The sequence below is a fragment of the Salmo salar genome, chromosome ssa26 (assembly GCF_905237065.1).
Source record: "Salmo salar chromosome ssa26, Ssal_v3.1, whole genome shotgun sequence".
Taxonomy (NCBI): Eukaryota; Metazoa; Chordata; class Actinopteri; order Salmoniformes; family Salmonidae; genus Salmo; species Salmo salar.
Genome location: NC_059467.1, coordinates 16,469,284 through 16,494,212, shown reverse-complemented (window position 1 = coordinate 16,494,212; position 24,929 = coordinate 16,469,284). Strand labels below are relative to the sequence as shown.

Genomic DNA, 24,929 nt, shown 5'->3' with positions numbered 1-24,929 from the left:
CCTGCCAATTTGTTTAGGAAATTTAGGTGAAGCTATGAGATGACTGACAGCTCGATATTAAACATATTTTAGGAATACAATGTAGAAGTTATTTATTAGCAACATATTTTTGCCTGAGCATTCACACAAAACAAAACTCACAGCAATTACAATACATGGAATAAATGCCCCAAAAAGATTTGCAATGAGAGTGTTATATAGGCTAGATTATTTTTGTGTTACCAATATTTCTGTAACACTTAACTTTAGAAAAGGAGTCTACTGGGCTACTTATAAACCACTAACATACCCTTTATAAAGCACAATGTAAATTGTTGCCGAAATACTTTACAGATAGACAAGGATTTAAAAACAATTTAGAAACATAATGCTCAAATAATAGAAAATATCACTGCACTTTGAGATAGAAACACATGATTACCCTTCTCTTTCCATTTAAAACAATTACATTTAAGCAATAAAATAAGATGTTATTCAACCTTAAACCTAACAAAATAACTGTCAGCCTAAACTGACGACTACAACTCAGCAATGTGCAATAAAATGCAGAAATATTTTTTTCTTCACTCAGAGAATAGGCCAATAGCAAATGGATGGCTCTTCAGAAGGCGAGGTCAGTACAGGTGAATCAAAGCTGGGACTAAGAGACTGAAAAATAGCTTCTATCTCAAGGCCATCTGACTGTTAATTAGCTATCACTAGCCGGTTACTCAACCCTGCACCTTAGAGGCTACTGCCCTATATACATAGAATCACTGGTCACTTTAATAATGTTGACATACTGCTTTACTCATCTCATATGTATATAGTGTATTCTATTCTGATGTATTTTAGTCAATGCCACTCCGACATTGCTTGTCCTAATATTTATATATTTCTTAATTCCAATATTTTGACTTTTAGATGTGTTTGTATTGTTGTGAATTGTTAGATATTACTGCACTGTTGGAGCTAGGTACACAAGCATTTCGCTACACCAGTAATACAATCTGTTAAATATGTGTGTGACCAATTTGATATGATTTGCTGATAGAAATAAATATCCACCCATTATCAAATCATACATTACAATAGCCTGCAGGGCTACTCAAATATATGACACTTATTGTTTAACATGGTAGTTGTGTGGGAGAGAGTCCTCGTGGCCCATTGGGAGTAAGGGGGTTATCCATCAGAAGGGGAGGCCATTACAGAGCAGAAACTAACAGCACCATCAGCAGTCCCAGAAGATGACAGAGAGGACTAGGGCACAGTGCCAGCCCTGATGAACTGCCTGCATGAGGACACACAAACACAAAAGCAACATAGTAGCTGTATGGCGACAAACTCAACAACAATACAAGCATCCTACATCCAACACTCCCTCAAACCTTTGCTTGAGCTGTCCTTCTTCAACTAGATCCTGATTCCTCCTCTTATTCAGACTCAAAGTTACAAAATATACATGCTGAAAGTATGTACTGACATAATAGGCATCTCATTTAATTACACTCTGCTAAGATCAAGACAATGTCAGCTTCAGTGAAACATGTCAAGCAGACTACGAAAACCCATCGGATATCACGCCCTCATTATTGGGACAAAGCCCATAGTTGAAAATTGAGATTTTGGTTGTTTTGGATACTTTAAACCCTTTATTTTATTCTAATGTAAAACATATTGTATGATTACTTAAGTAAAATAGTTCATTTCCCATTTTCATTTGTGTATAAGTAGCTGTAGGCTTCGCCGGAGCAAAAGTTCATTAAAGTAGTTCACACTTTCTTCCGATGTTTCTTGATCAGTGGGTAGGTCCTATTAGCTGCCAAAATTACATGAAAAGGGATCAAAATATATAAACAGTATTGCAGTAATTTCAGCAGTTCAGAATTATTTTGATTTTAAGTAACAAAGCAATTGAGATCCTATTCTAAAACTTGGTGGAAGCAAGAGGCATCTTACTGTCATTATCTGTCATTTTGAGCTGCATCCAATTTCTGCTAGCCCTGGCCACTCACCTTCACTCCTCTCAAAGATGTAAAATAGGATAGGTGTATGTAGATTAATTATCTACCAACACAGTTATACCAATCCCCACTGCTTTTCTTTGAGGGGGTGTGAATGAGTGCACAGGCGAGAAGGGGTGTACATTGGATTGGGCTCTTGTCATTGTAGCATTCTTTCCTTTTTGTAGTTAGTCAATCATCAAACTTAAATATATTTGATCAATCATCGTTGAAGCTGACTTATCAGATAAATAGTGATATTGCTTGTTGTTTGATTTAGATAGTTGTCATTACTTTGAGCAAACCTGCCAATATGCTCTGAATTACCGGTAATCAATCATTATTTGAATTACCGGTAATCAATCATTATCTTATGATCTTCTGTCACTTCATCATGGATGGATAGATGAGAGCATCTTCAATGAGGAGAAAGCAATGAACAGTATATTACGCTAGTTAGTTAGCTAGTTAAGTACACAATGTATTAGCTAGACTTTATAAAACTTACCAGGCCTTCACTACCTGCATCTACTTTGTATTTGTTCAAGGTAGCTTTAAAAAAAAATAAACATTTCACGATATGAAGGGTTTCCCGAGGCTGCCACACAAATGAAAATCATCTAGGGAAATGGTGTACACTTGAAACATTTCAGTAGGTGAAAGTTAATTACCACGGAAGTCAACAGGTTTGTCTTCCCAGATGGTCAGCACCATAGACATAGCTGTCAGCTGCACAGGGGACAAACACAAGCGCTGGGCTTCAGTCACCGCTTTGGCCTGTTCATAGGAGAACATGCTGATCTGGGCTGGGTCAAACACGACCTGAGGAGACACGGACAACTCACATGAACACAACATAGAAAAACAACAATTTGATAGGGGGCAATACAAAACATTGAGGATAAACTGACATGTGTTATTGAATCATAGGCATTTTGAATCCTCACACTTACAGCAAACTTGTCTGCCCGGATGAGGGACACAGCCAGAGGTGTAAATCCTTCAATCTGCTCCCTCACCAAAGAAGACATGGCCATATCTGGGAGGCCAGCTGCAGATTGTAAGAGGTTGAAACTAATTTCAGGCAGTAGTCATATTTGTGGTAGCAAAACAACAAAAAGGCATGTCATGTACCTGCCAGTGCTCCAACCTCAATGAAGACCTCAGGGCCCCAGGAGCTAACGGGTCCAAAAGCCAGGCTATGGATCAGCAGTCCCGTTAAAGCCTGTTGCTGCTCTTCTGAACAGGACAGCCGCAGACGGCCCAGCCACAGAACTGCCTTACTGCAGTCAGGAGGGGGGAGAGGTGAGTTACAGACAATTATTTATATACTGCTCAAAAAAATAAAGGGAACACTTAAACACATCCTAGATCTGAATGAAAGAAATAATCTTATTAAATACTTTTTTCTTTACATAGTTGAATGTGCTGACAACAAAATCACACAAAAATAAATCAATGGAAATCCAATTTATCAACCCATGGAGGTCTGGATTTGGAGTCACACTCAAAATTAAAGTGGAAAACCACACTACAGGCTGATCCAACTTTGATGTAATGTCCTTAAAACAAGTCAAAATGAGGCTCAGTAGTGTGTGTGGCCTCCACGTGCCTGTATGACCTCCCTACAACGCCTGGGCATGCTCCTGATGAGGTGGCGGATGGTCTCCTGAGGGATCTCCTCCCAGACCTGGACTAAAGCATCCGCCAACTCCTGGACAGTCTGTGGTGCAACGTGGCGTTGGTGGATGGAGCGAGACATGATGTCCCAGATGTGCTCAATTGGATTCAGGTCTGGGGAACGGGCGGGCCAGTCCATAGCATCAATGCCTTCCTCTTGTAGGAACTGCTGACACACTCCAGCCACATGAGGTCTAGCATTGTCTTGCATTAGGAGGAACCCAGGGCCAACCGCACCAGCATATGGTCTCACAAAGGGTCTGAGGATCTCATCTCGGTACCTAATGGCAGTCAGGCTACCTCTGGCGAGCACATGGAGGGCTGTGCGGCCCCCAAAGAAATGCCACCCCACACCATGACTGACCCACCGCCAAACCGGTCATGCTGGAGGATGTTGCAGGCAGCAGAACGTTCTCCACGGCGTCTCCAGACTCTGTCACGTCTGTCACATGTGCTCAGTGTGAACCTGCTTTCATCTGTGAAGAGCACAGGGCGCCAGTGCCGAATTTGCCAATCTTGGTGTTCTCTGGCAAATGCCAAACGTCCTGCACGGTGTTGGGCAGTAAGCACAACCCCCACCTGTGGACGTCGGGCCCTCATACCACCCTCATGGAGTCTGTTTCTGACCGTTTGAGCAGACACATGCACATTTGTGGCCTGCTGGAGGTCATTTTGCAGGGCTCTGGCAGTGCTTCTCCTGCTCCTCCTTGCACAAAGGCGGAGGTAGTGGTCCTGCTGCTGGATTGTTGCCCTCCTACGGCCTCCTCCACGTCTCCTGATGTACTGGCCTGTCTCCTGGTAGCGCCTCCATGCTCTGGACACTACGCTGACAGACACAGCAAACCTTCTTGCCACAGCTCGCATTGATGTGCCATCCTGGATGAGCTGCACTACCTGAGCCACTTGTGTGGGTTGTAGACTCCATCTCATGCTACCACTAGAATGAAAGCACCGCCAGCATTCAAAAGTGACCAAAACATCAGCCAGGAAGCATAGGAACTGAGAAGTGGTCTGTGGTCACCACCTGCAGAACCACTCCTTTATTGGGGGTGTCTTGCTAATTGCCTATAATTTCCACCTGTTGTCTATTCCATTTGCACAACAGCATGTGAAATTTATTGTCAATCAGTGTTGCTTCCTAAGTGGACAGTTTGATTTCACAGAAGTGTGATTGACTTGGAGTTACATTGTGTTGTTTAAGTGTTCCCTTTATTTTTTTGAGCAGTGTATATATGTAACAGGGTTGGTTATGTTTCCACTTGCCTCGAATGAAATGTGTATTTAATGTTCAAGCCTTCTTATTGATTGGTTGAATTCCGATGACAATAAGGCGTGTTGTTATTGGCCCCGCTTGCAGATAGGGGGAGATCGCGAACGTCAGGTCTCCCCAGTATGAAAATGTGATGCAAGGGGTAGGTCGAGTTCTGAATACTGTATTCTATTTTACAATGTGTACAAGTTTGCTGTACATTTCTGATTTATACATGTGTGGGTATATGGTACCTGTTAGGGATTGAGGGGCTTTCTGGGATGTGCTTTGGTATTTGATTGGTGTATATAAGTGTTTTAGCTAGCATGCACGGATGTAATGGTCACATAAGCCCACTGCTAACAGTTGTTTTCATGCTACAGATTTTACCATCGACAGCCATCAACATAATTAAGCCCTGCACAACTAACGTGCTGTTTCCTATTTAATGACAGGTATTTACACATGTTATATTTTGTATTGTATTTTGTTTATGCCCAGTATGAAAATGTGATGCAAGGGATTTTACCATCAACAGCCATCAACATCATTAAGCCCTGCAAAACTAACGTGCTGTTTCCTATTTAACTACAGATAATAAGTAATGCTCAGCTGGGACCACTGGCTGGGGTGATTTCTTTGAACAAAACACAAAGCAAGGAGAGTACGATTAACATATGTCACATATACACTAGATGACTGACAGAGGGCAGTGTTTTGAAGCCACCGCATCCCCATCTTGGTACTCCCATCATAGTAACATTTTTTGGGAAGTTATAGAAATGCATTCAATATCTACGTTTATTTTTGCTATGTTTATTCTATTACAGACACCTTAATGCATACTTTTAAATTATATTATGTTTCTACTAATTATATTACTAGTTACGCCATGATATTTTAACACATCATCATCATCAGATCCAGGAAGGAATTTTCCGAATGACAGTCAAGTGATGAACAGCTATAGCAATAGCGCATGCGATGCAACTGACCAAGTTCTGGAAAAAAAAGGTGTTTGTGAGAAATGTCCAGAATATTTGTGTCGCATTCGTTACGCCAGTGAAGACAGTTGTGCCTGGATCCACGATCTCTAGCAAATTGATGCTGATCATCTGTTTGTTGTCTGTTAGCTTTAACAGAGAAAGCATCAAGGTAGAGTTAATGTTTTCATATGTTTTTGTGCCTCAGATTGGAAGCCAAGTCTACTGTGCGCAATTGTGTAGGATAGACTATTGCACACCCAACGCAATTCCTATGAATGATTCTGGATATAATGACAACAAATTACATAGTCTAGTGGGCTTATTCACAATGATCTTGTAATGAAATAACATGACAAATACATTTAGTTTTCCCATGTTAGACCTGCAATTGTAAACAATACAAAGGGCTTGAAGTAGCCTACTTGAACTTGGAGCTCAGAAATTCAAGTGCTGGAATAGGCCTCATAGACTCAGGAAGTGAGGGTGATGCAGCACCCCCTGAAAAATAAGAATTGAAAATAAATATTCATAAAATATTCTCACAAAAGTAGTGCAGTGAGCCTTTACTAGTCCTGTATCAGCAGACCGATATGGCAGTCTGTAGCAAGGCCCCCAAAAATTGTTCTGCCCCGCCCCAACTTGACTTTCCATACAAATCCTTCCATTGAAAAAGGAACTTTGGTTTTTGGTCACTTTCTCATCATAAAAACAGCGATGCTGAGATTAATGATATCGCTATTTATGGATTTATTGTGTGCCTGCGTCAGCCACATGGGCTGCATTAATCTTAAAGTGCTAATGGTTTCGTTTTTTGACACTTATTGCATGCTTTTTGGGGGAAGTTCTATATTAGGCCCTACATGTACAATTATATAAATTCTACATTAACATTGAGGTCCTTGAAAATTACAATTAAGTGCTTGAAAAAGTCCCTGAAAGTCCTTGAATTTTACTTGCCAATGTCTGTATGAACCCTGCATAAAGTGCCTATGTTGTTCTATAGGTGGAGTTATGGGACAATTTGCATACATTTACTTTTATTCCTTTAAGTACACATGTGGAACTGCATAAAAATCCTTTTTATTTTTGTTTCAAACCATTTTGAAATGTTGATCCAATGTCACACAATGGCCCCATTACTTATAGAATTCCCCATATACAGTACATCATTGGTTACAGGATGTAGAATGACAGGAGGGAGAAACAGGTTGGATAAGGGTTAAGAAGACACACATAGGGGAGGTTTCACATGAAAAATGTGTAAATGCAAACTCTTTTTAATGGTAAAAACACAGCACCTATAACACTCCCTCTCTCATGTCGGTCCCTCTCACTGATTTGAGTATGTCTCTAATCTCACCTGAACTCCACTGCATTCAGGGAGCGCATGTCTGAGACCTTGATCCCACACAGTATGTGTCCCATAGCCACCAGGGTGCTGGAGTCCAGCTGACTAGGAGCCACCTGGGTTGAGATGAGCACAGAGGAGGACAGCACAGCCAGCTGGGACAGGAGAGACAAGGATTGCAATAGGCACCACAATCACACAAATGCACACCAAAGCAGGTAAGACATTCAGATAACACTTTACTTGACACCCATTGTCATAAAGTCTTATGACATCGTCATAACAATGCAATAATACTGTGTGTCATAACAGCTGACATGACGTGTCAGAACCTGTTATAATATAGTCATAACACTGTCATGACATATTTAGACCTGTTGTGACATATATTGCGTTATTTTATGGCTGGTTATGACACCTACATAAGAGTGTCAAAATGTACAAAATGTACCACACAAGGCAAAACATTCCATTACACCATAGCCTACATGTCAACAGTATGTTTACGTTATAGAAAAAAAAAGAAGGAAATTGACCATATTAAATTAGTGTTCTAATTACGCACACATTGATGTCAGACATGCACCTACCCCAATGCTCTGTTGCAGATGACTGGGATGAATGCAGGAGCAGATTTCAGGAGCAGGACAAGACACCCTCTTTTTTTACTGATGACTGATATAAGGGCATGTACGTGATGGGCCTATTTGCCTTATATGATTATGACGGTCATAATGCTTCTTGACAGTGTCATAAAGTGCATTTTCTACAAGTCATTTAAAATATGAAAAAAACATAACTGTAAAGAATTCATTGCAACAACAATGGATTTAAGAAAAACTTTCAACCTGAAATAAAAATTCTTGTCAAGGAAGAAACTAATTTGAATAAATATGGGGTTTGACACTCTTATGAAGATGTCATAACCAGCCATAAAATAATGCAATATATGTCACAACAGGCGTAAATATATGGGTCATGACAAGTTATGTCAGCCGTTAGGACATATTATGACATGATTATGACCGTGTCATAACGTGTTATGACGCCAGGTGTCAAGTAAAGTGTTACCGACATTCAAAAACATCAGGACTACACAAACTACACACAGAGAAACAAAAACATTGAACCAGATTGTCAGACTGATTGCTAGCTACCTGTCTGCTGTTCCAGGTGCTGACTGCCCCCAGTGCAGAGATGGTGCTCAGCTCAGACAGCCGGATCACACTCAGCTCTGCCACTGAAAGCTGGGAGGCTATACGACCCAGCTGAGTAATCACAGACGAGGAGAAGGAGCTGGCCGCTCCATAGATCTACAGACAACACAGAGAAAAAGAACAAAGAAACAGCCTCTGTTTGTTAATGCAACCAGAGCACCAACAGAAGACGGATAAATCAGACACTGGACCCATTTTGCATGTGGTACAAGGTGATTTTTACATAGGAACTACAGTGATGTTTCTTGTTATGGGTAAAATATGTACCTCTTTAGTTTTCTGGAGGAGTAATTTCTGTTGGTATGCTGAAAAGAAGGGGTCCTGGCCAAAGAGCTCTAGACTACAGCTGAAGGCGGCAGACGACATGCCTGTCAAGCTGTCTGTACTCCAGGCTGAAGGCTGTGTTGCACGCAGCTTTTCACATGTGGGCATCAATGCAGGAGCTGGGCAGAGACAAATGGACAAAAACAGATGGTAATACTGTATACAGAGGGAAATGTATGTAAACATTTCACAAAAGAGTCTTATGTTCATCTCTTTGGCAGTAAGGTTGGGGACTTAGACAGAAGTCTCAATGTGAGACAGAGTGGCACTCACGTGTGACCTGCCCCACTTTGAGAAAACCCAGGAAGTTCTGAAGAACAAACTGTTGCCTCTCAAACAGCTGTGTCTGTTCAACCTGGTCCCGACCCTGAATGCAGAGGGCCCCAACAGCACCCGACTCCCACCGGCGCTGACTCAGAAACAGCCTCTCTATACGCCCATGGGTCATCAGGGCCTGAGGACATACACACACAGCCTGACTAGGGGCCAACAGGCCAGGGCAGCATAGCACCTGACACCTCTAGGAGTCCTGTCAGTGGACACCTGCAAGATTCTTTTACAAATCCATCCTTTCCTGATTCCTGGTGTCGTGTAGCAATTGTAACACCTCTCAATAACTTTAAGGACACCCAAATAAATGAATCATGACAATGGTCAAATCAATTGCAAAGGAACTAACGTTGAATAAATAATGGAAATGGATGTGTTAAAGACTGAGGGAAAAGTAGAGCAGGAAACGTACCTGGGGAATCTGCTGCAGCATCTCTTTGGGAAGGAAGAATAAGAATCTGTCCACTTGATTGAGTGTCTCAGTGGTCCAGTTCTGAATGGGGCTAAGAGCACACAGAAAGGCTCATTTTTCATTTGATGTGAGGAGACAGAGGAGTTATAACGAAAGGTTAAATGGGGTGTGTGCTGTAATGTGGGGTGGTTGTTTAAGAGGTTGCTACAGTACCCGAAAGTGCCTGGCTCCTGTAGGATCTGTGCGACGATGTCCCTCTTGCTGCTGTTATAGCAGAACTCTCGGAGGAACTCAAGGCTCTCCACAAAGAAGCGCCGCACCAGCTGCAGAAACACTTCATCCACTACGTAGGTCGCCATGATGCCCAGTGAACGGAACTCATCCTCAGTGAACTCCCCCGTGTACATGCCCTGGGGGGAGAACATTTTCAACTTATACCTGTAAATCATTTTCAACATGAAGACACCAAAGCTAAACCCCAGGCTGAATGTGTTAGCAGTAATGGGGTACAGGAGAGGGTACTGACAAGTCTCTGCACCATCTTGTCCACCAGAATTTCCTGTTTTTTACTGGGTAGGAGCAGGAAGTGATGGGAGTCCTTCACAATCATCTTCCTGAGAGTGTCCATCATGTCGGCAGGGAACTTCTTAATAGTGTTCACCCTACAAATGCATACACACACACACACAAAGTTGACAGTGATGCATTGTTGATGCTCAAACCATCTGTAGTGATGATTAATGGCAGTAAGACCGACTCACGGCAGGGCCAGTGCGATCTGAGCGCCAAACTCTCCCAGCAGCTCAGAGAAGTCAAAGTAGTACAGCTCCTCGATTATGCACTTTTTCTGTAAGTCATGACAAAAGCATGAGGGTTGTCAAGTACGCTTATACAACAGCTATCTTTATACCTGACATCTGGCATGGTTCCACTGTTAACTCAATTATCTGGCTCAGAGGAATTTGGTCAAGTATTTGCTCATCTACCAGTGAGGAATGGAGAGGAACAGACTGCTTTTTCATGAATGCAAGGACACTCCGCATTGAGGAAAATGTTGGCTTGTCCCGGAAGAGCTGTCGCAGGGCTGTGCAGCTTACACCTCGAGCAATGCTTCCAAGGGCACTGTATAACCAGAGAGACAAAATAGATCACAAATATGAATGGGAGCACATTCACAAGAAGTTAGTCATAAATCAACTGCAGCTATGTTGACGTAGATATGCACTCACAGAAACGTCTCAGTGGAAAGATTGGGCATGGTCTTCACTGCTTCTTTAAAAAGAGTTTTAGCCTGGGAAAAGAAACCAGAAGCGATCATTAGTATTGATCACAAACCATCTCCCAACACACGTAGAGACAGCCGGAGAGAGAATACCCCGCAGTGCTATAGAGGTGATTGGCAGTTTTGGAATACGGTTTTGAGGTGTGTAGTAAATTCAGTAGCACAGTGTTGTTGTGCTTTGCCACTTCACACAGTGCGCATGAACATGCAGGATTTGGGAGATGTGATTTAATGGTGCTGGCAGGCCGCCCTCAGGCCCATTAGTAGCAACAGACAGGGGATTATAGGGCAGCTTTCATGGCCAGTGTGGTGAAACAGACCAGGCCAGCGCTAGGCTAGCAGGAGGGAGAGGGCCATCAGCCCGTCTGAGACACCACCGCATTGTGAGAGCTGGGACCTGGTGTGTGTGTGTGTGTGTCTGTTGACAGTCACAGATACGCTGTGTGTGTTCAGAACATAGAACAGCCTATTTAAACAGTCAGGGCAGGGGTTATACAACAGGCCGACCTCTCCACTGACGGTTAATTATTTAACATCTAATCAAGACCGTGTCACACACACCTCTGCATGACAGAGGAGAGACCCACATTGCGTAACGTGCTGACATCTTTAGACACACACTCGGAAATCCTTTTCAAATCTCTAAATATCATTGGGCGATAAAAATCACAAAGTATTTAGGGATATGTAGATGCTCCTATACTGATATGCATGAATTGTATCCCCTTGAAAATGACTTGCAGGTCACAGGTATTGCTGGAGCAGAGAGGACAGGAGTCAGCTCATACCTGCTGAGTGTTCCAGGCTCGTCTTCCTGCCAAGGTTCTGTTGGTCAACAGCAGACTAGCCCTGGTCAGCACACTGAGTAGAGGGGTGCTGGGGAGCAGGGGCTCCACCTTATCCAACCAGCCAGTCACCTCTGGTGAGTCCTGGACAAAGGTCAACACAACACAGACATAGAGTATAGTGACTAAACAACACCAATTCAAAAGATAAACACGCAGATTTCAATGGTGACTAAATGGGCTTCTGACAAACACTAGCGGTACACACAATATGTTGGTGGAATGTAAATACATGTTCACAAACCATACAAAATAACTCAGGCAAACAAAAGAGGAGTAATTACAAATGTGTCAGAGTGACCTAATTCATGCATAGTTGGCACCTCCTCTCTAAGAAACAGCCCAATGCTGAGCCTGCCCAGTGTGTCAGTCTATACCTGGTTCTGGTCCTTATGGAGCATACAGCTCCAGCTGGGACAGGGCCACATCACCCCTATCTGACTGCCAGGCAGGAGGAGCCTGGGTACACCTGGGCATGCCAGCTGCGGTCCCCCTCCACACTCCACCTTGCTCTCCTCCACTCTGTTCCCTCTCCAATGGTTATGTATGCATACTCAGAGCCTTGTAAACATACCTCGCACTGAGCCAAGAGTAGCAGCGTACGGCCGAAGCCACGTTACTGTGTACCTTGTGGACTGTCTTCATTTAGTATGAGTGAGCATGTCGCTGTTTGTGAGGATGGGGGTCAGTGTTGGTGAGTCCCTCTAAGGCCGTACCCAGAGTTTGGTGGTGATGGTGTTGGCCTGTGAGGGGTTGAGGCCCGGCGTGTGCAGGGCGATGTCAGGCAGAGAGGACAGCAGGATGTCAGAGGGCAAGTTCCACAGAGTCTCAACCTTCACCCCACTCACCAGAGAGCCCAGCTTCTGCAGCTGCCCCGGCAGAGCCAGCTAGAAGGGACACAAGGAGGGAGAGAGGGAGTGAGCAGGAGAGAGAGAGCGAGAAGGGAAGGTTGGGGATATGAAAGAGTGGGGGGGGGCAGGGAATGGAGGAGCAAGATATGGAGAAAGAAAGACGGATAGTCCATTTCTAACTCATCATTCAAACACTTTTAATAATGCAAAAATCATCTGTTAAATGAAACTAGATACAAAAGATACCTTTGACAAATTGGTCTTGTTCTTTGTAACACTATACAGCCATTAGATACTAAGATAATACAGGTAGAGAGTGTCATCTGGTGTATAATGAAGTAGGAAACATACATCTTGACAAGGTTGTGTGGTTTGCCATGGTGATAGTGTTTGTCCTTGAGTCACCCCTGGCCAGGCTGCACTAGGCTTTGGGCCAGCTGGCTCAGAATGGACCATTACTATGCACAGAGGCATTACACTGAAACAGAGACACTCTCAAACATCTAGCATACCATATCTGAGACAATACGCAACCCTGTTTACAATCCCTTTCTAAAACAGAAAGCCAAAAACTGAAATAATACTTACACTGTTGTTTAGAGACACTTTGTCCACAATTACACTGGCCTAGAATGACATCACAAAAAGAAGATGGAACAAATCATTATGACTGGTCTTAACTCTGTTTTATTAACATCTGCATTATGAAGATGGAAACTACTTGGGAAAAGGAAGAATAGCCCACTGGGCTCAAGACAAAAACAAATGCTTTATTTTCTGATTTTGTTTCCCCACCCTACCATTCCATTGACTAAGGCCCCTTATGGCATATGGCAGGCAGCAGCCGCAAGGCGCACATTGAAAATGTGGGGTTAGTTGTGCTTCTGTAATCAAAAGGTCAAGGCACCTCCAGAACCCCCCTCACCTCACCTGGGGTCAGATTGCTGCAAACTGGCTGCTTGTGAGCTGTCACAAAGCCCCTACTAACCAACCCCCATTCTAACCCCATAATCATCCCCACCCTCTGTTACCGGAGCCGGGCAGCACTGAGAAAACCCAATCAGGTATGAAAACCAAACAGAAGGTGCTCCATTAGAGCTCTCTCTCTGATGAGAGGATGCTTGTGACGACTGATGATGAGCTTCTACCTGTGCAGGAGTGAAGGGCACAGAGGCCAGGGCTGTCAGCGCAGGGCTGAGCTGGGATTGGCTGAGCTTCTGCAGGAAGTCCACACCCAGCCAGGGCAAGAAGGGAGCCAGCTGAGACACTCGGCCGGCGGAGAGAGAGCCAGGAGACTGAAGCTCACTCCCATTCAGGAACAAGCTGGAGATCTGAAGAGGGATGGTCAAAAGCATAACACACACACACACACACACACACATATTTACACAGGAATCAAGACACAAAGTGCAAACAAGAAATTAAACCCATGGATTAGTCTGCTTCACTCATACCCATATGAGTTTCACCTTCAACTTTGCGGTGAAAAAGAAAGTAGTTCTTTCTGTGACAGCTCCACTTACCATGTCACTGGGGCCCCTGAGGCCCTGGGAAACACATGCCCTAATGTTGTCCTGAATCACAGAGAAGGCCTCTGTGTTTCTGTACACCTGCAGGTCCTTTGGGTCTGACAGACACGTCAGGTTGCCAAGCCTAGGGATACAAAGATGATAATTACTCAAGCATATCCATAGATACTTTTGGATCCCAAACAGTTGGTTACTTCAGTGTCTACCAGAATGTTGCGTTTCATAGGACTACAGAAAGTAATTTCTTGAAAACGCATACACTCAAATTAGATTAATGTTTGAAACCGAATGTTTCTGTAAGACAGGATACATGACCAACCGTCGATCAGATATTGTGACACTGACCTCCTGAATTGTTCCACTGTTAGATTTCTGAAGGTCCTTATGAGGCTCTCAGCCACAAACTGCTGTTGTAGGTGGCTTAGGGTGTTCATCAGCAACACATCCATTCCAACCAACAGCTAGGAGAGAAGAAACACCACCCAACTCTGGTTTAAAATGACAGTGCACAATGATTAAAACGTACTGTATACCGTTTTAAATTAAGACAATGAAAATCTATTGGCCTAAACATACTGTTTTGTACTGTATACACATACAATTTTGCACAGTACAACCTCATCCCCTTACACATACAGTCAGGTCCAAAATTATTGTCACCCTTGATGAGCAACAAATACTTGATAAAATAAATAATAATTAAAAAAAAGAGCTTTATTGTATTAAAAAAAAAAATTGTGTGTGTGTGTGTGTGTGTGTGTGATATATATATATATATATAACACACATACACACAACCGTTAAAAAGTTTGGGGTCACTTAGAAATGGCCTTGTTTTTGAAGTTTTTTGTTGATCAGAAATACAGTGTAGACATTGTTAATGTTGTAAATGACTATTGTAGCTGGAGACGGCATATTTTTTACGGAATATCTACATAGGCGTGCAGAGGCCCATTATCAGCAACCATCACTCCTGTGTTCCAATGGCACGTTGTGTTAGCTAATACAAGTTTATAATTTTAAAAGGCTAATTGATCATTAGAAAACCCTTTTGCAATTATGTTAGCACAGCTGAAAACTGTTGTTCTGATTAAAGAAGAAATAAAACTGGCCTTCTTTAGACTAGTTGAGTATCTCGAGCATCAGCATTTGTGGGTTCGATTACAAGCTCAAAATGGCCAGAAACAAATAACTTTCTTCTGAAACTCGTCAGTCTATTCTTGTTCTGAGAAATGAAGGCTATTCCATGCGAGAAATTGCCAAGAAACTGAAGATCTCATACAACGCTGTGTACTACTCCCGTCACAGAACAGAGCAAAATGGCTCTAACCAGAATAGAAAGAGTGGGAGGCACCGGTGCACAACTGAGCAAGAGGACAAGTACATTGGAGTGTCTAGTTTGAGAAACAGACGACTCACAAGTCCTCAACTGGCAGCTTCATTAAATAGTACCCGCAAAACACCAGTCTCAACGTCAACAGTGAAGAGGCGACTCCGGGATGCTGGCCTTCTAGGCAGAGTTGCAAAGAAAAAGCCACATCTCAGACTGGCCAATAAAAATAAAAGATTAAGATGGGCAAAAGAACAGACACTGGACAGAGGAAGATTTGAGAAAAGTGTTAAGGACAGACAAATCTAAGTTTGAGGTGTTCGGATCACAAAGAAGAACATTCGTGAGAATGAAAATGAAAAGATGCTGGAGGAGTGCTTGACGCCATCTGTCAAGCATGGTGGAGGCAATGTGATGGTCTGGGGGTGCTTTGGTAGTGGTAAAGTGGGAGATTTGTAGGGTAAAAGGGATCTTGAAGGAGGAAGGCTATCACTCCATTTTGCAACGCCATGGCATACCCTGTGGACGGCGCTTAATTGGAGCCAATTTCCTCCTACAACAGGACAATGACCCTAAGCACAGCTCCAAACTATGCAAGAACTATTTAGGGAAGAAGCAGTCAGCTGGTATTCTGTCTACAATGGAGTGGCCAGCACAGTCACCAGATCTCAACCCTATTGAGCTGGTGTGGGAGCAGCTTGACCATATGGTACGTAAGAAGTTCCCATCAAGCCAATCCAACCTGTGGGAGGTGCTTCAGGAAGCATGGGGTGAAATCTCTTCAGATTACCTCAACAAATTGACAACTAGAATGCTAAAGGTACGCAAGGCTGTAATTGCTGCAAATGGAGGATTCTTTGATGAAAGCAAAGTTTGAAGGACACAATTATTATTTCAATTAAAAATCATTATTTGTAACTTGTCAACGGCTTGACTATATTTCCTATTCATTTTGCAACTCATTTCATGTATGTTTTCATGGAAAACAAGGACATTTCTAAGTGACCCCAAACTTTTGAACGGTAGTGTGTGTGTATATATATATATATATACTAGTACAATTGCTCAGAGAAATAGATTGTTTATAATAGTACTATATTTTTTTTCTGAAAAAGTGGGATAGAATTTCAACCCATTTTCAACCAGCAACTATCAGGAACTAACACTGATCACTTTTTCACACTTTTACAGTGTAAATTTCATCAGCTGTTATACAATATGGCAAAAAAACCATGAGTTTTAACTGCACTGGACCTTTAAGGCCAACGACTTAATAAACTTAACCCAGTACCAGAACCAGTGTCGTACCGCAGTTTTGCGGGGCGCTCAGCAAGGTCTGAGCAAGGTCTAAGGATTTGTTATGAGGGAAAACAGCTAACTTCCTCCAATTCAACACATTTTGCCATGGGGCAAATTCATTTTTTGTTGTTGCAGTTTTATAGCTAATATCATGCTATTTTGCATTTGTAAAGCTAATTTCCTCCAATTATTGCAGGAGCTGCGGGAGGCTGTGGTATGCCAGTGACCAGGACATCTAAGCCAAAAACCTAGTTGCCTCTGCCAGGAGGTTGAAACTTGGCCACAAGTGGATCTGTGAGCAAGACAATAACCCAAAGCACACATCAAAATCCACAAAGAAATAGTTAATTGACCACAAAATCAACATTTTACAATGGCCATCTCAGTCTCCTGATGAACCCCATTGAAAACCTGAGGTTGGAATTGAAGAGGGCAGTCCATAAGCGAAAACAAAGGATATCAAGGACCTGGAAAGATTCTGTATGGAGGAATGGTCTAAGATCACCTCCCAATGTGTTCTTCTTTCTCATAAAACATTTGAGAAAAAAGGCTCAATGCCATTATCCAAGGTTAAGCATTGAAAGGTTCTGAGAACAGGGGTGCCAATCATTTTGATCTCTATTTTTGAGAAAGAAAAGTAGTACTTATTAAACAAAATCTCTTTCTTTGAGCAATTGTATTAGTATAAAATAAATACAAATTCTGTATACAATATAGCTCAGTATTTGTATTATTTAATTTATACAGTCTTTTTTGCCCATCTTTATCAAGGGCGCCAATCATTTTGGACCTGACTTTTCATGCAACAATCATATTCACATTTTAAGCATTGAAAGATCACTCACTATTCTTCACATAGCCATTCTTAATTGATGCATTCCGATGTTTACTTATTGAACATTGGCTACGGCCACAACCACTGACACAATGGAGACCACTGACAACTGCCTGGCTGTGGCTGGGGAGGCTCTGGTTTCACAGAGAGGTGTCGTGTCTGTTACCTGAGCAGGTGATAGGTGCTGGAAGCTGTGAAAGGGCAGGTAGACGATCAGGTTACCAGTGTCCCTGATGAAGGAGGGGCCGCCGGCTGTCATGTTGAGGGAGCTGAGGGCTCGGCTGTACCACCTCCCAAAGGCCCTGCGCTGCTCCACCGACAGGCTCCTGATGTTGCTGTTGATGGTATTTCTCCTGAAGATAGAGAGAGAGAGCATAGAGGAATGTAGGACATACTTGTTAACCTGAACAAAAAGCAAAGAGCAAAACATGACTGGGAAAGCACATCTCTTTCAGAGACTCAAATGATCCAATTTAAATTAAGGCCGAAGCTGTAGTTTAAATAGAAAATGACTACAATATTGTGAGTCTGTTTGTGTCTGAATAGAGGGGGTAATTAACTGTCTAAGTCCATTAGCTTTGATTATATAGCCATTCAGTACTATACGTACATCTATAATGCAGAGACCAACACACAAGGACATCATGACTCATGATGACTTGTATCAGAAGCCTGCTTAACTTACACTATGAGGTTGGTCTGTAAGGGGGGCAGTGACTGGATGTCTGCAGGGTTGACCAGGGCAAGTAGGGGTACCAGTTCAGGAAAGAGACTCCCGTCCCTGACCAAGTGGGTCTGGAAAAGCACAGATACCATGGTGCCTAGGTAGTCATCTGTAAACTGGGACAGAGAGCGAGATTAAGTGATTATCTTGTGTGAACATAAGAATGGTTTCGCTACATTTTACTTAATTATTTTATAAAACGTATTCAATCAGGTTGTCCCATTGAGGTCAAGTGATCTTAGTATTTTCCATGGAAGACCTGTCTAAGAGGACAACTGATAGTACCTGCAATGTTCCCTGGTTCCTGCTGAAGTACTGCAGTATCTGTCTGACCGTGGTGATGTCCACTGCACTCAGCACTGGCCTCAGACTGGCCAGAGGGATACGGAAATACTCCTGGAACAGAATCACACCACATACTAAAACCAAGCACCCATAAGCCAGACAAGAATATCATAACAAAAACTGTCAACAAGTAACAATAAATTATAAATGAACTTAAAATCTCTACATTACAAATACTCATACTTAGCCATCACCACGCCTTGAGACGTGTCCAGACATGTCCTAAGAGTTACACTCCCCTACGTATTTATTTGGACAGTGAGGGTAACATTTTACACTTTGGCTCTATACTCCAGCATTTTAGATATTTTATGAGGCGACAGTACAGAATGTCACCTTTTATTTGAGGGTATTTTCATACATATCTGTTTTACTGTTTAGAATTGAAAGCACTCTGTATCTAGTCCCCCCATTTGAAGGTGTCATGAGTATTTGGACAAATGCACTTATGGTCTAAGGGCCTGGGGCTGGCTTTCTACAATGCTAACTTATGGAATTGTTTTAAGATGGTCATACCAAGGATCATTTAGCTATTTGATTTAGAATTTTAGAACCCCTGTAGGTATCCCAAAAAGTATTGAAAAAACATTTGATGAAACATTGAATTTGGCCTCACTGCTATTAGCCCATAGAAACACATTGAATAACATATTCATACACAGCAAAACAGAGAGTCAAATAATTTATCAAAAGGAAGTATGTTTTGAAGTGTCTGTCCTATATGTGAGAGATATAAGAAAGCTCAGGAAATTATTATCATTCCTTTTTAAACTGGAACCGGGTTACCTTCAGACGAGGGATGTGAAGCTTGTGGGCGTCGTAGAGCAAAACACGTGTTCGTGAGAGTCTCACCTTTCGATGGTGGGGTCATATTACAATTTGACAAAAGTTTAGTATTTGGTGCCATATTTTTTCCACGCAATGACTACGTCAAGCTTTTGACCTTACACACTTGTTGGGTGCATTTGCATTTTGTTTTGGTTGCGTTTCAGATTATGTTGTGCCCAATAGAAATGAATGGTAAATAACCTATTGTGTCATTTTGGAGTCCGTTTTATTGTCAATAAGATTAGAATATGTTTCTGAACACTTCTGCATTAATGTTGATTCCACCATGATGCTACTCATCGCGTGCTAGGACTATGGGACCAAACACTAAACTTTTGTCTTCAAATGGGGGGACTAGATACATCAAGTGGTTTTATTTCTGAACGGTAAAACAGATATGTATAAAAATACCTCAAATAAAAAGGGGACATTCTGTACTGTCGCCTCATATAAAACATTTGATCTCAAATCCAAAATGCTGGAGTATAGAGCAAAATTAAACATTATAGCTTCACTGTCCAAATAAATATGTAGGGGCGTGTATTTGTTAGTAACTATATCACCAGTCACAAATGTAAAAGGACCAAATAAGTATCAGTCCTATTTCTGTCACCTTGATGAGGAAAAATCCATCACTGTTCCCATGTCTTCCTGTCTGCATCAAACTGGTCAGTACTTTCTGTTACGGACAAACAAATCTTCAAGCTTATCATTTGAATGGTTAAAGAAAAAAAAAAATCAAGATGGACAACAGCAACAACACAGTATCAACAATAATAAACACAAGTGATTAGAGATTAGTGTTGGTTTGTCATTCAATCACATCAATGTCAGTTAATCTCATCCAGGGGAAGAGATTTAATGTCCACTATCAATGACATGTGTGAAACTGTGTACACCGTCTGTTGACACAACAATAGCCCTCATGGTAATTGATATAGATGATTAGTTACCTCAAAAAAAACAAAAAAAAAGGATTCTAAGTTAGTCATATGACATTTCCACTAGGCTAGAATGGGTCCGATCTAAATGTCCTTAGACATGAATCAGTTGAAAAGCCAAAACAGCAGAAAACAGGTTTGTGACCTGAGGGAAATGTATGGATGAACACCATTCATTCAAGACTGTTCAATGTAGCAGTTCACAATACACACAATGTTGGAATTCTTTATCTGCAGATAGTCTGCTCAGCCCACCTACCCCAAAGCACTGCAGCAGTACCCTCTTGTTGTCAAAGTTGGTCTCCTTCTCTAGATAGAGCACCACAGACTTTAGCACATTGAAGCGGATGTTTTCAGTCACACGTAGGGACGTCATCTGGCTCTCCTCCAGGGCCACCAGCAGCACCACGGTCACACTGGTGGCCTGGTCCACCACAGAGGCCATGTGTGTGGTCAGGAGACCCTCCAAGCGATGCTGCAGGGCCTTCACCCCGCAGCGCAAAAGCAGCTGCAGAGCCTGCGTCTGACTGGAGCCTGGCTGACAGGCTGGGCTGAAGTCTGCAGTACAAGTCCAGTTCAGCCTCCTCACAATGTCTCTGACCAGGCAGGGCTGGGAGTCTGCGGAGGTGCTGTTGGTTTTTCCCTGGCTGTTTCCTTTGGTGTAGTTGGTACAGAGCGTGCCCACCCACAGGCTGTAGGGCTCCTTGGTGAGCAGGGAGAGTAGGCCAGTGTTGGTGCAGATGGATGAGACAAAGTTGGCCTGGTCGTAGTCCCAGCACAGGGTCAGGAGAGAGGCGTCAGGAAGTGCCACTGCCCAGCTGTGGTACTGGCATTGTTCTACTGGCTTAAACCCCATCAGGCCTCCTCCCTGTCCCCCTCCACCGCCGGGGCCAGTGTGGTTCACACAATACGCCAATAGCCATGTATTGTCAGGGTTGGCTAGCAGGTTCTGGAGCACCGTGGCGTTGGCGCACACCTTCTGAGTGAAGTTCAGAGAGTCCAGCTCAGCACAGAGAGCCAGGTCAGTCATGTCTACAATGATGGGCTTGTTCCAGTCAGAGTATTGGCACACCTGGGGCAGGATGTCCTTGGTCTCCTTGTCGACACAGACAGACATGAGCCACTCGTTCTGGGGCTCTAAGGTGAGCTTCTCAAACAGGGGCATGTTGCAGCACACGTTCTTATTAAAACCCATCTGGTCGTGTCGCCAGCAGAGCTCCACCATCGACGGGTCCACCAGCACCTTGCTCCACTTATCATAGTTGCACCAGTCTAGGACGCTGAACACCACAGGCGGGTTGGTGGGTGGAGAGTTAAGGGAGACAGTGCAGTATTCTCCAACCCATACAGTAGCACTATTACGGAGCAGTTTCTTCAGAAAGGTGGCATTGGCGCACACCTCCAGTACAAAACCCTTGTCATCATTCTGGATGCACATGGATATCATCTCTATGGTGATTTCCATCACGTTTTGCCATTCTGAGTACTGGCAGGAAGCCGCCACCAGAGAGTTTATATCTGGCTGTGTCGGGGCTTCTGTACAGTTCAGCTGCAGCCAGTTGTTGTCGACATGGGAAAACACAACAGTAAAGAAGTCCAAGTTCTGACAGAGGAGGATCTTCAGCCTCTCCTTGTCCTGGTCCCAGCAGACGGCCACCATGGTTGGGTCGACTGTCTCCGCGTCCAGGTCTGATACCTACAGAACTGACTCACCATGTATCCATCAGAGGAGTTAACACAGAAATTCCACAGCCAGCTATTGTTAGGATTGTTGTTCATCAATGCCTGCATTAGCTGGACATTGCTGCACACCGCTAGGATGAATTCATGCCTGTCATTTTCACTACACAGTGTCACCAGGCCTGCGTCCACGTCATTGGTCCAGTTGCCGTAGTTGCACAGCAGCTGGCTGAGGCTGAGGGATCTTGAGACCCGTGGGCCTGGGGGAGGGGGGGGGCGGGATGTCCCCACTGCAGTCAGACCTGTCCTCCAGGAGGGGCAACAGTAGAGCCTGGATAACATGACAGGTGTTACTCCACACCTGTTCCACCTCAGTGGGGTTCAGGATGCTCAGAGCGTTGCAGAAAGTGGAAAGTGTTGAGGAGCTCTGTAGGCCCACTGTGATGATGTCAGCGCACAGGGTGTCGTTGAAACTGGCTAGGTTGTCGTGGTCACACCTCAGCAGGGCAGTGGGGTTGTCCTCTACCGCTTTGAGGGTACGGCTGAAGGAGACTGTGGGGAGGCTCTGGCAGTCTGGGCCTGGGTAGCTGCACAGCGTTGATTCTGGAGCCAGGAACATATCCAGGATGGAGTCACCAAAGGACCAGCTCACATTGTGACGTATACCCCTGAATAAAACGTAGTCAGTTAGAAAGGATATGGAGGTCATATTCCTCTGTCAGTGGAAAAATATATAAACATTAATCCATCATAACATTTCCATGATGTTTATCTCAGGGTATCACATGAAAGGTTTCACAGAGGAAAGGTTCCACACATCATAGTCAGCTTACCACATCAGGAGCTGCTTTAGATCCCCTATACAAAAAAGGCAGGGCATTAAATACATATTAAATACTGCAAATGTACAATAAAAACAGTGTCTAATAAAAACTGTATACATTACATTCATAACTTAACATGAAGAAAGTGCAAGTAGAAAACAAAACTGACCAACCTTGCTGACATTGTTCATTTTGTTCCAGAGAGGGAATTGCAATTCCAAATTGCAATGCTATTTTTACATAGTCCATTGGGGTTTGGAGAAACGTCAATATGAATTCTGAACCATGTGTCACTATTGTACGAAATGTCATGTCTATTAGACCAGTCCAAGCAGACATAACTTTATCAGATAAGGAAAGATGTGACAAAGCAGTCATTATCTCCTGAAAAGCACTGAATTGTTCTACTGTGGAATCGTCTACTCTGAGGTAGGATCTTTGAAAAAGTGACTCTGAACTTGTACTGCTTCTTGTGCATGTCTGAGATTTGACAGATGATAGAAACGACAGTAGCGGTTTGCCAAGCTCAAGTGATACAGTCTTTGTCAATTCTGCCGCCAAGCCACAGTCCGTTCTCCCAGACAAAATGCACACAAACGTTTTAGGGAGGTTTTCAATAAATCCATCTTCTATTAGTGGTCTATACATGTCAAATAACTTGCCCAGAACACCATAATAAGCGCTCAAGTCAATGCCCTCTAACACGGTGCCACCTGTCCTGACATGTGGGTCCTCTAAAATTTCGTCTGCGCTGATACCGCCCCTGGTATTGGCATCAACGTTGTGATTTTCGTTGGATAAATCGTGTATTCGCTCTATCAATTCTTCTATGTTTCTGTCAAACTTGCTGACTTCTGCGGGACCTTTTCTTGATACAGCGCGTGACAATGAGCGCACTGGTCTTGCGGCGTCGCAAACCATCCCTATAATAAAATAAAATACACCAACTAGTATCCTACATTTAAGCTGAAGAATAAAAACATTAACACTAAAAAACAAATACATAGCATGCCTCAAACATATGTAAATTCGCTTTATAATTGTAATCCTATCAAAGTTAGCTGAATGCAAGTAGCCTAACTTACGTACCTAGGATGCTTAGAGCAAAAAATATTTGCATTCTTAGCAGCATTCTCAAAGTATAGGGGAAAAGTAGCTTGAGAAGTCCACAAAAATGCTAACTATCCAGTGGATTTAGAAAAAGATTCACTTTTAGGCCTATTATCCAGGCTCACTGCAAAGGCAATAGTTATGCCAATCATCCTTTGATTTTAGTTACAGGAATGTCAAAAAACTAACACCAGTCTTTGTCAAAGCAATTTTGTCGTCTCCCCTGTATCCGTTCTTGCTTCCCTACTTCAGATTCCTTTTACGCTTTGCCAAGTAGTGGTCCACTTACATAGCGTGCTAAGCGATCATCTCTACCTGCCCCTTCGCGTCCATCACCGCTCCCGTGTCCACCTGAAACTCTATCCATGAGCTAAAAGTAGCTTGATTAGAAACAGTGGCAAAAAAAAAAAAGGTGCTAACGAAGGGCTGTCAAATGCACAGAACGGATTTAGCAAACAAACTGCTGCCAGTTATGAAATATTAATACGTCGTGTTCATTAACTCAGATCCTATTAAAATTAGTATTCTAATTCCTAATAAAGGATTAAACTCTTTTAGCGCATTGTCTGTAATGCGAGCCTCTTCTCTTGAGGTCAAACGCGCCGGAGACAGTGTGGTTGACCAAAAATATAGAATTGGGGTTATAAAACTGAACATAAAAAAAAATACCTTTCCATGGATGATCATGCCAAGAAATACTGTCCTCGCTTAGACAAAGATTTAATAAAAACATCTAAAACATATCAGAACGTATGAAATAGGCCTATATAAACCATATCCAATAATATGTTTAATAAATCCTCTTAAGGATCGGACCCGTTTTTTTTTAACATTTTGGCCTGAAATGACATACCCTTATCTAACTGCCTGTAGCTCAGGACCTGAAGCAAGGATATGCATATTCTTCATACCATTTGAAAGGAAACACTGAAGTTTGTGAAACGAATGTAGGAGAATAACACAGATCTGAAAATA

The 24,929-nt window shown here is 42.9% G+C and overlaps 1 protein-coding gene across 1 annotated transcript; it reads right to left on the bottom strand.

Annotated features, from left to right (window-relative positions):
* Positions 1 to 75: 75 nt before the first annotated feature.
* strc1 (stereocilin 1) lies at positions 76 to 24,275 on the bottom strand. The gene is made up of 28 exons (XM_014175442.2): positions 23,934 to 24,275; positions 23,018 to 23,767; positions 22,854 to 22,878; positions 20,600 to 22,688; positions 20,013 to 20,078; positions 18,512 to 18,622; positions 18,188 to 18,342; positions 17,669 to 17,855; positions 14,384 to 14,499; positions 14,033 to 14,162; positions 13,658 to 13,840; positions 13,098 to 13,136; positions 12,375 to 12,545; positions 11,602 to 11,742; positions 10,761 to 10,822; positions 10,518 to 10,653; positions 10,293 to 10,378; positions 10,058 to 10,193; positions 9,745 to 9,941; positions 9,532 to 9,622; positions 9,063 to 9,243; positions 8,733 to 8,908; positions 8,406 to 8,561; positions 7,261 to 7,403; positions 3,120 to 3,268; positions 2,939 to 3,036; positions 2,657 to 2,807; positions 76 to 1,273 (listed from the first exon to the last, which is right to left on the bottom strand). The coding sequence occupies exons 4-28, from the start codon at positions 21,998 to 22,000 to the stop codon at positions 1,188 to 1,190; spliced, it is 4,548 nt and encodes a 1,515-aa protein (XP_014030917.2). The 5' UTR covers positions 22,001 to 22,688; positions 22,854 to 22,878; positions 23,018 to 23,767; positions 23,934 to 24,275; the 3' UTR covers positions 76 to 1,187.
* Between the last annotated feature and the right edge of the window lie 654 nt (positions 24,276 to 24,929).